This window comes from Sipha flava, unplaced genomic scaffold (assembly GCF_003268045.1).
Source record: "Sipha flava isolate LNK unplaced genomic scaffold, YSA_version1 38_pilon_pilon, whole genome shotgun sequence".
Taxonomy (NCBI): Eukaryota; Metazoa; Arthropoda; class Insecta; order Hemiptera; family Aphididae; genus Sipha; species Sipha flava.
The window spans coordinates 1,037,093-1,049,615 of NW_020273099.1; the positions used below are offsets into that span (position 1 = coordinate 1,037,093).

The 12,523-nt window shown below is 29.3% G+C and overlaps 2 protein-coding genes and 1 pseudogene across 2 annotated transcripts in view; all 3 read left to right on the plus strand.

The window, feature by feature from the left end:
• LOC112688370 overlaps positions 1-12,523 on the plus strand; it is a 27,572-nt pseudogene continuing 15,049 nt past the window's right edge.
• Positions 4,822-7,489, plus strand: LOC112688289. The gene is made up of 4 exons (XM_025561412.1): positions 4,822-5,836; positions 6,181-6,249; positions 6,330-6,419; positions 7,194-7,489. Exons 1-4 carry the CDS (start codon positions 4,847-4,849, stop codon positions 7,263-7,265), a joined length of 1,221 nt encoding a protein of 406 aa, XP_025417197.1. The 5' UTR covers positions 4,822-4,846; the 3' UTR covers positions 7,266-7,489.
• The window catches only part of LOC112688291 (retinol dehydrogenase 14), a 7,878-nt gene continuing 6,293 nt past the window's right edge, over positions 10,939-12,523 (plus strand). The window contains exon 1 of the mRNA XM_025561413.1: positions 10,939-11,028. The gene's annotated coding sequence lies outside the window, so the exon portion shown is untranslated. The remainder of the gene's footprint in view (positions 11,029-12,523) is intronic.

A 12,523-nucleotide genomic window follows, 5' to 3' on the forward strand; every position in this document is an offset into this window, starting at 1 on the left:
ATGGTTGTCATTATCATTGCAGCGACGTTAGGTGCGATCGTTAATGGCACAATATTTGGATAGTCATCATCAGCGCAGGACATGTTCAAAAACGACCACGAGTTTCCATTCCTGGTGATCAGCAAGGACATGCAGACGTTCATCTCAGTGGTGTTGGTCGTTGGCGCGCTGGTGGGCGTGTTGCCTGTCGGATACGTATCCAGCCTGTGTGGACGTCGGGGTAGTATGATTCTGTTTGAGGAATTCGTGTTGGGGGGTTGGATAATGCTGGTGCTGCCCACATCCTTATGGATGCTGTCCGTGGAACGGGTGATGTAGGGCATGGGCGTGGGCACCCTATGCGTCGTCATACCATAGTACATAAGCGAAATAGCTGAGTCCCATTTCAGAGATAAATCTGAGCTCATTGGGAGATCCGAGGTAATCGAAGGTTATGAAACGCCTCATCCTTTTAGGTCGAAACAATGTACGGTTATCGTTGTGAGGTCACCACGTGTGCAATGTATGTCCAAAGACAAAAAGTTGACGGGGGGGTGTTTAACCTTTTGGGAAGACCGGGCCACATTAAGCGAGTAAAAGTTGTCGTATATCGTATTCATTTTTGTAATTATAATTTATAAGTTTGATTTATAATCGCATTAATGTATGTATGCAATTTCGTTTTGAAAATAGAATATTTTATTTCTAATGAAATTAAAAAAAATACGTAGGTACATTTATAATTTATAGAAGAGAAAAATTTAAGATAGGAATTAAAACTAATGCTATATTTTAAATTGGTTTCTTACTAAAAGTAATGAAATTATGAAATTTAAGTAGAGGCCACATTGCAATATACCGCGGTCCGTATATTGGACACCCTCATGTTATACATAACGAAGCACTTACGATGAGTGTATTATTGACAAAAAAAACACTCATCGCACGTGTTAGGGATGGACATGAAATCTGAAGATCTTAATTTTCCGAATATCAGGATATTTAAATCTAGATTTGAGTCAAATTCTTATCAAGATTCACTGAAGTATCCAGATAATCCGGATTTATGGATTTGCTTTTTATATGAATTATAATTATTTTTAATTTATCGTAAAATAATAGTTGAAATTATGATAAGTATATTGTATCATAATATATAAAACATAATATTAATTTGTTGTTAAATTTTAATTACAATTAAATAAAACGATTTATTTTAAAAAATAAAATAAAGAATTTTTATAATTAATAATATTTTACATTTTACTAACATTTTTATAATGTATCAAATTGATGAGTTTATTTTGTATCTTTATGACATACAGTGATATCATGACAGAATACTAAATTAACTTATCTTTACTAAATGACCTTAATTAAGTTTATTTTGTAAAGCAAAATTGAATTTAATAATCTGGATAATTCATAAAATCCGGATATGATTAATAATTATTGTTTGCTTAGTCGTTAGTGAATGATATTAAGTTAATATTATACACGCATTTGTGTTTTGATAAATATGTTCTATGCAATTGTTTGCATTGTTTTATTTTAACGATAGTTTGTTATTGGTATGTAGTATATACTAATAACATCTCAAACGGTATGTACACGAACCCCAGTGAAATAATGTGAATTACTACTGTAGTAGCTAATATAGTTACTACGAGAAATAACATATCTTTGTAAGTAGATATTATAACTCATAGTTTATTTTGTATAATAATTAAACAAAAAACTTGACAAGATGAAATTAATAAGATTTGTAATATTATTAAATTAACTGCGGTACTGTCGTTAATCTTTGTTACAAAGGTATACACTTTTAAGTGTCAGCTTGTAGCTGTTAAGATCTAACTATGTAGATAGTTCAGGTATCTATTTTATACTATAGTACTACGTGTTAAAAAGTAGCGTTATTTATATAATAACAAGTTAGTCATTTTTTGAAGAACGCAAATAGAGTGTGTTGATTCAAAATACGTAATGGTCAGCATCACATGATAGATTAATGAGTTGACCATTACATTACAGACTGATCTCTCATTTCTATTCAAGGTGTACCATAGCGTGTAAATATTTCCTTCGTCATATTTGCTTATTGTACATGTGCTACAGATTGTACATTTTCATCAGTTTATCACTTGCCGGAATCAACGGAAAAATCAAAGCGAATCACTAATTTGAATACAATTTTTATGTTTGTTAAAATTTACTTTTCTGTACATTTATTATATATATATCCGGTATACACTTAATATTGTATCTACTTTGTTTTCGTTGGAATGTGAAATTATTTTTTCTTATAGGTCGTCTGAAAACCATATTCCAATTTTTTATTGTTATCGGAATATTATGTTCTTTCACTTTGGGTGCAAACGTGACGTATCCATCGTTTGTATTGCATGTGCCATTTTGGTAGTATTACATATTCTGGGCACTCTATGTATCCCCGAATCGCTGTATTATTTGATAAGCAAAAACAATATCGATCGGGCTGCAGCGTTTTTGAAAATTCTCTTAGATTTTTCTAATAATACGAAAAAGGAATTGGATGACATTAAAGTAAGATACCATTTTTTTTGTAAAAAAAAATCGAGCATTTGTCGCAAGTTCTACCAACTTCAAATTAGTTGATGGATTTCTCGCTGTAATTAAGTTATAATAGTGATAAATACTTTGAGATAATGCTTATGTATACAATACGTAATAGGTTTTTTTTTACCATTTTATTTGCAGTTTTTTTATGAACTAAATTAATACAAATTTAGTATTACCATACTATAATATTGGTTATTTTTTTGTTTCTGAACTTATAATCGACATTATATTGTTTTAATTGTTATTTTTTAAACCGAGAGTCAAATAAACTCGCGTGCGTGTTCCTTAATAGACGGTACCGTACAAGTAAACTATAAAACAAAAAAACCACGGCGGTTACAATTACAATGATAATAATAATGAAAATAATAATAATAGTTATTTTTAGTAATTTCTACTGGTGCCCTTGGTTTTTATAATACTATATTAAATGTCTAATTGTAAACTATTAATACAATCCAATTTTTTTTTCAATGATTTACTCGTAGCTGTCTCGAAACAAGATGAGTACATGTAAAAGTATGAAAAAAAACTATTTACAGTGGTAAATCTAACTATTGAAGATAAATAAAGATCAAGACTATTTTCCCACTGAGGCAGATTTCTGGCTTATGAATAAGGAATAAACCACTATTTTTACTGGATAAATGAAAAATTGTTAATCAATGCAAATATTATAGTTGTTATTATTTTGTTATGTAAAATTAATGTAATGATTAAAACCAATAACCAATGTTTTTCAAGGGCAATAGTAATTGCTCTAGGAAAAACGGTTCTGAGGGAAAGAAGTTTCTGAATATATATATATATTTGAATTATGTGTCGATATAAATAGCTCATAGTTGAAAAACTTATAATAATAATTAATGAATTATAATAAATGAATAAATTACATATAATTGATACGACTCACAAATACACACTAATTTTTTTTTCATAAGAAGCCTATGATAAATTATAAAGTGGTATAAATATACTGACATTTGGAATTTCGATAAAATCCTAATCTTAATTGAAAAAAGTTATATGTACACATATATTATACAATATGAGTATACAGTATATACAATATTTACGGTAGATATACTTAACTATCATAAGAATAAGTTATATTATATATATATATAAATATATATATTTATTTTTCATAAAAATAAGATAGATAAAATATTTACGGGAGATAGCATATTGGACGAATATCTTTATATAAATTGATTTCAATCTAAAAGTGCAACAAGATCTAGAGAGGCTGGAAGTAATAGATTGGGAGGAAAGGATACAGAATCGTGATTATTGGAGATCAGTGACGGTGGCAGATAAAACTTTCATAGAGTTGTGAAGGCACATAAGAAGAACAGTTTTTGTATAATTGATTATGAAACATATAAATTTATAAATACCTGTAACGTCGTATACCTACGTATTTTACACGAACGAATTACAACGAGATATCAATAAACGTCCAAGAAAACTATGGTTACTTGATTAGAAACATATTTTTGAACTTTAGGGGCTGGGGGGCATGGATTAAACTTAATCAGTCGGCATGCAATTTTGTATACTTAATTTGTATGTATATTGGAAACGATTTTTAGGGGGTGATACTGGAAAAAATCCAATGTCGAAAAATAGCCATCCTAACGCTCATATTATGACGCTCTTCATTCTGTTCACATGTAGTTTAAACAGTATGACGATCACGACCACTGTTTATCAAGCAATAATTGAAAATAGCTTCCTAATCATGGCTCATTTACTTCATCTTAGTTAGTAATTCATAAAAATTCTAGTTTTTTTTCTTAAAAATAAAATTTGAGTATCAGGCTCCTGAGAAACTTTAATAAAAAAAATAAAAATATTTTACGACGTGAATGATTGATTTTTTTTTTTCCCCTGTCCAACAATATTACTTGAAATAATGTTTAAGAACGACTTGCAATTATTTTTGTTTTAACTTATCCAATATTAGTTTGATATTATAATATGCAGTGGTTGTAATCAATATTTTCACACCAGAACGTGTTGTTTTTTTGCTCAGGGGGAGAGGGGGAAGAAATACTAAAACAACATCGTTATAATAATAACGGTTCGGAGTGGTTTCACGTCAGCCGGCAGCAGGTCTTTTTGACACGGTATTACCAATATAGTGTACGAAACGAACAAGAGTGCTGTACCGGTATTACAAGTACCACGGTGCACCCGAAAGCGTGCACACCCATCGGTACACGTACGTAGCCGGGTGGTTACCACGTGTTCGTCGACAGCGATGGGGGAAAAAATCATCGACGGCGGCCAACGGCGGCCATTTGGATGCCCGTCCACGTGGTCGACGTTGAAATGCCTGGGACAGACGGTGATCTTGGTGTCGTGCGTTTTCAACTACGTGATGACGCCGCACTTCGAGTGCGTACTGGAAGGCGGCTACGGGACCACGATGGCCGTGAACCCGATGGCGTGGGTGTACTCGCGTTCGGTGAGCGTCGCGTGCTTCATGGCGTACGCGGTGATGTCGGTCAAGTACCGCGGCGGCGTGGCCGAGTACCGGGCGCGGATCGCGCTGCACGACGCGTACTCGCCGACCACGGACGCGGAACGCCGCGCGTTCGCGACGTTCAACGCGGCCGTCGCGTCCGCGTGCGCGCTGCTCATACTTCCGGTGAACGGCATGCGGCTGTTCAGGTTCGTCGAGGACCGGCGCCCGATCGAGGTGATCGTGTACTTCGGGCTCATATACTCGCAGAACGCGCTCACGTGCCTGATGGAGACGCGGTTCGTGCTGCTGTGCTACGTGCTGTACACGAAGTTCGTCCGGATCAACCGGGACATGGAGACCATCGGCGACCAGCTGGCCGCGGACCGCGGTTGCCCGTCCGTGCGGCGGTCGCGTTTGGTCGCGGCGCCCGTTCGCCGTCGTCACGCGAACCGCCGCGGTCACTATTGGGTCCGCGACGACGGCGACATGTACCGTTTGCGGGCCACGGGTCAGCGGCTGGTGGACGCCATCGAGCGGCTGAAGATCAGGCACCGGTTGATGCGCGAGGCCGTGGACGAGCTGCAGTACGTGTTCGCCGTGCCCGTGGGCTTCTCGTTGTGCAACCTGTGCGTGATGGGCCTGTTCGACATCTACTACCAGCTGCTGAACATGTACATCCAGCAGAGGAGCAACCGGTCGAGCGCGTACATCTACCTGTGGCTCATGCAGTACATGCTGAGATTCTTCATCATAGTCATAACGGTCCACGCCGCGACCAATCAGGCGAGTTGTCGCGTTTTCCGCACGTTCCGGTGCGAGCAACGTTTGGGCAACCAGCGTACCCCCCGCCCCCTGCTCGCGGAACTTTGATTTTTCCATTTCCCCTTTCTGGTGCTTTTACCCCGGCCTACCCTAACACGGTATTTCGTTTAATATCCGCCCCGAACGTACAATACCGTTTTTAGTATGCGATAAAATTATTTCAAGTCTACCATAAACTATAGGGGTTTCTCGCAAAAATGATATCACCTCGATTGCAGTTTTTTAGAGTTTATTTTTCCAAACATTTTGACCATTTTTATTTCCGATAACCTCGTGATTACTGTTGTTTTTTTCTTTTACTGTAGGCGCTTCGATCGAAATATTTAATCACGCACGTAAGCAGAAACTGTTTGGACGTTAGCACAAAGGAAGAGGTTACTGAGTGTTTTTAATTTATCGGACCGTGCCATAATTAAAAATATCTTACGCTATATAATTACATTTACTTTTGTAGCTGCAAATATTTTCGAACCAAATAAGCAGCACTACAATGGAATTTACAATATGTGATCTCTTCACTCTGAACACAAAACTCTTCGCTTCCGTAAGTTAATAAAACACAACTGGTACTTAATGGATACAGTTGCATTGATTTTTATAATGGGTTAGGCCTGTTTGATTATAAATATACTTACGTATGTATGATTCAATGGTGTAGATGTGTAGATAAGACTTTTGAATAGTTAAAGTTGAATATTATGAAAATATTATCTCATTCCTATTTTTATAGATTTTAGTATTAAATGTAAAATTATTATTAATATTTTTTTTAAACTTGTTATAATTGCATCTTTAACTAAACTGGACTTTTGATCAAACTATTTGCTTCTAAAAAATAGAAAATAGAAGCATACCTTCAGTCTTTTATTTCGGGTTATTTTGGTAGAACAAATAAAATGTTTGTCTTAACGATTTGTGTTATTTTTATGAAATTATTAATAGGATTGAATCGCTTAAACTAACAGATCATAATAATAATTTTTAATGTAACCAACTATCAATTTTATTTAAATAAAACATATGATTTTCAGTTGATTATTTAAGTATATGTGTATAGTAGTGAGTGTACAGCAAGGAAAAGTCAATCTTCGGTTTGAAGTAGCGTTTTGTGCAAATCTCTAAATACTTCATTGTTTTAAAAAATTATACAATCGTAATAAAATAAAATTTTTTCAAAGTTAGAACTACAAGACTGTTACTTTTTTTTCTGAATATTTTGATTAGAAAAATATTTTTAATTATAAACAGCTAGTTACAGATTTTTTTTTTTCATCGTGATAATTACTCATTTTATTTATTTTAATACTTTTTTTCATAGGCAATGGCTGCAAGTATTACATACCTAATTATATTACTTCAGATGAAAACGGAAGCGAATGATATTTATTAAAAACTATTAGATTCTCATACCTACACAGAAGTATATTAAAATGATGTTCACCGATGTAACTGTAGGTATAGGGATTAAGTTTTTACTGTAGTGTAAATTAGGGTCAGCTCCCATTTAGCCGCCTTACCATTTATCCAAATTTATTTTTTGAGTAACTTAGTTAACTAAGAATTACATACCAGTTAACTATACATATAACTATATACATGTATATGTATTTATATATGTATATACAACATAACTATAAATATGTATTTATGTATTATATATTTATATACAATTACATATTCATATAAACAAATAACCATATAAAATTGTATAAAAATGTTTTTAAATTAATTTAAATTATTCATTGTGTTCAATTAAATAACTACTATTGTCCAAATAATCAATAATAATTATTATATCTGTGAAAGGTCGCTCTATCAGTATCTCTAACCTAAAGACAGCAAATTCTTTGTTTCAACTTAACGTAGCTATTGTAAATTTTTTTATTTTCTTTCCACTATGTTGTTGACATTGCAGTTATCACTGCCACGACACTAGTTATTATATTTTATTTATATAACTATCGAGGATTTATTAATTGATACTTTTAATTCAAATAGTATAGTACTATATAAAATCGTTTCAAATTATCATTTTTCAAATTACAAATTCACATCCATGTTTCAAAACAAAAGTAATTTGAAAATTATGCAGCGAAATGGATCGGCGGCGAAACGGGGTACGACCTAAATTAGTTTGATCGTGATCTGTGTTATTATAAGAACGGTTTTTTAAGATAGTTGACTAAAATACGTGTAGTTACTAATGTTTTTTAAAACGTGTATATTGTTTTTTAACAGTTATATATGGTTTATATGTTATGCCGAATTCGTGAAGTTTTTAAATTCACGTATTTGACAATTGTAAGAACATAAAACAGCGTATATAAAATGTATTAAAAAATCACTTCTGTACCATAAAATGCCCTTGTATAAAAATGTTTGCTCAGTAGTGTCTAATTATTTTTTCATTGAAGTTAAGTTTATTTATAGTCATATTGTTTATGAAGGATTTATTCTAGATTTTATTCTTGAAAAACCATCATTTCTATTTCTAAAAATTGTTTAGTATTTTAAAAAACGTAAAAAAAACATTCGATGGTACTGTTAGGTTTGATGTTGAGACGATTATTTGAATAAAAATTTCAATATTTTTGTATAAATCTTAATCCTGATAACTGTCTAGTACTTTAAAAACGCGAAAAGAACATTCGATGGTACTGTTAGGCTTAATGTTGAGACGATTATTAGAAATTTCAATATTTTTGTATGATTTTTCATATATCACTTTTTTAAAATGCCTACATTAGTAAGAATTTGGTTTGATTTTATTTTCATTAAAACATATGATTTGATGGGAATAAAAATGTAATAGTTCATTTATAAATTAATTTTACCCATAGGCTATAATGAATTTGTGTAGTCCAAAATGAATATAAACATAAGAAAAAAAGTGAAATGGCAGAAGAGGAAGTGTTCATAATTCGAAAATTTTACTAATTTGGCGTAACATGTATAAATCATATGGATTTACAGCTTAATAGTAATATTTTCATTAAATTATTTTAATGTTATTTCTTACATACTATTATTAAATGTGCAAAATCATATTTCTAAAAAACATTTTATAATGCCTCGTTTACTTCTTCTAAATTACGTTATTTATTATGTATACAATTTATTATCGGATATCAATTTAAAGTAGTTATTTTGGATAACATTATTGCAAATATTTTATTTAATGCACAAATATATTTGTTATTAAATATAATTAGGTCTATGCGCAGGGATTGTAGGGAGGTTATAACCCCCCTTATTAAGGATCTTTTTATATACTTTCTTATTAAGAATATAGTCTTTATTCTATAAGAGTTAAATATACTTGAATATTCATACAAAGTTGTCTATTTTTGTTTTAACAGTGTCAATTTTTTCGATCAGACGCACTTTTATACAACATTTTTTTTTGTACCTCATAGAATTAATTTATTGAATGGTAATAACTGAATATATCACATTATAGTATTATAAAATATTTTTCGAAAAAAAGTTTTTTGAATTTTTTTAATGACTTCATAACCTAAGATAGTATATCATTTTCAACTCCTTTCCCCTTGGACGATTCCAGCGCATGGGTCTGAATAGAATATTGAAATTTAAGTTCACATATATCATACTACATTAGTAATAGATTATACTTATATTTATATCTATATTTAGGTTTTATTAATCAATATTTATTAGTTTCAAATAATTCATTTAAAACAAATAGGCTAAAAAAACAAATATGGAGTTTATGTATTATATATTTACTATTTTTATATGTCAATATAAAAGTATAAAATTTTAATGATCAACCTGAATAAAATAAGGAATTAGGTTATGTTTGAGTTGTTCGAAGTACAATATGTATTTGATGATTATTATACGATTTATTATGTATTTAATGACATTATTTTTTTTTTCTCAGTTTTATGGCTGACAATAATTTAAATATACTTATCTATTATAATATACGAATACGGCGATTGTCATATATTATTATAAGTATAATTATCACTCTTTACTATCATATACATCCATTTAAATATAAAGTATTAGTTGAAAAATATTTAAGTTTAATGAACACATAATGCATGTTATTTTGTTTTAAATAAAATATTGGAGCGATAATAAAAATTTACATCAACATTTATTTTGAAGAATAACAAAGGTTTTTTTAAAGTTACACGGTTCATAATTGTTGAAAGGAGTCCTTAATTATATTTAAAATAGCTTATAAATAATTCTACTTATTTCTTTGAAACATGTAAAATTTGTAACGTCTTAAGTCTACCAAGAAATTATATACCAAAAAATATATATACTAAAAAAAGTATATGATTAATAGTGATATTTTTAATAGAAATGTATCGTTCTATACAATTGCATTCAAAATAAATAATAATTCAATGGATTTTTTTCGAAATTCATTCCGAGACTAAAAATTTCATATAGGTACCTAAAATTGTAATATTCACTTATAACTTACTATACATTATATTACCTACTTGTTATAATATCCGTTATTATAATATGACTCTACATACTATATAATGAATAATTTTTATGTAATAGGATACAACTCTATAATAATACTTTCTCATTTAGTTTTATTGTTTGATTTGTTTAAAGTGGAAATCTTTTCGTTTAATAGATAAGAATAAAAACTATTATTCGACAGTGAATGAAATATTTATTACTTACCATGGTTAATTAAAACACCTAAAATATACATTTGTGCATATTGTTTTTTCATCGAATAATTAAAACAACATTTTAATTTTATTATAGGTAAACATTAAGTTTTTACTGTCTATTATGTTATAAATAAATATGTTGATTGTTATATTTTTGATTAGTTTTTAGTTTTATCTTTTAACATCTTCAAAAATAACTGATTTTAAAACATTTTGTGTAAATATTGGTTATTAAGAGTTTACTTGAAATGAATTCTTTCTTCAATTATCCAAACCATCTACGTATTATTACATTACGTCACAAACTACTCTCCCTTCCGCACGATTCAGTCTTCACGGAAAAAGTGACGTCGACGTGTATGTTTCTTTGTGGGCAACTACTTTCACTTGTACGCGCACTGTTACTTCGTTACCGCGTATACCTTCGTATCTACGAGTACTACACATACTACACGCTACAAGGAGTGATTGACTGACGTGAGTAAAACCGTTTTATAATTATTTTTTTTTTTTATTATTTTTCACTCAAAATGTACTAATAGTATAATTTTTATAATATTATACGAACAATATTCTCAACCAGATTAGCAATTAACATAAATTATGATATTAGTATTATCATAGTTAAAACAAATAAAATAAGTTAATTAAATACAGTTAATTTTATAAACAAATAATTAATTTTTTTTAACGAAAATAATATATTATGTTCCTATTTTTACTATACTACATAAAATTTATATAAAATATTAAAAAATCTAATGTCAATAAAATATCGATAGTTTTTTGACATTAGATTTTCATTATTTTTTATTATATTATATTTATTATTTATACTTTATATTTATTATTATATTTTATTTTCATTTAGATTAGGTATTCATATTTTATTTTTACAGTAGTAAAATAAGAGTACTTATATAATTTGCTGTAGGCATTATAGAGATGTTAAAATTATATTAATTTCCATTGAAATCGAAAAAATTTATAAGTTTAACGTTTAATTATACACCATGTATTAATTATTTTAATATCTAATATACGTATGTAAAATATACAATATAGTATATATAATATATAATTTACAAATATATAATAAATATAAATATATATATATATATATATTTATAAATAAAAATATATGTAAATATTTGTACTCAAACTAATAATTTAATTTAATTAATAAAACACAAATACTTATGGTCAGCTCACAAAAAAATTGTGTATTAATTCGATCACTGTAGACATAATAAAATATTTTACAAAACAGTGTAAGAAGAATAAGTAATTTAAACAAATTAATCGTTTAATTTTAAAAATGTTTTATTGTAATTAAAACGATATTTAATAATTAACTACTTAAATCTTCTTATATATTTTATATATATAATATTATTATACAAGTATCTATAGTAGTTTATATATTAATTAATTATTTCATTAAAAAGTAACCTTGTTTTTTTGAACAATATATGTACTTATCTAATTTTTTAAGATTTGTTTAAAGAACTTTCTTTTTTTTTATAATTATAAAAAGTTAAATAACTTCATATTTTATAAATTAAATAAATAATAGAAAACCGTAAATTAAAATAATGTTATATGCAAACCGTTATTTCTACAGTTAAAACTGTTTTATAGAAGAAAGCATATAGTAAACCGAAGGCTGAAGCCTTACTTCAATTTTTACACTGTTTATTTCAGACTTAATTAAGTTTAATTTGTGTAACAGCGATTTATATAATACCTTAAATTATAAAGTAAAATAAATTATTTTTGAACTAGTAATTATTATATTTTAAACTTTTTGTAGGTAATGAAAATTAAGTACCTTTACTTTGACTGCTTAACAAAAATATAATATTTTTACTACACAGAATAGATTTATTAATCATACACCCGTAATGTAAAAATAAGGTTTCACAATATTATAAATATAGATCTTAAGCTTTTCTTTATACCAAATTATTTT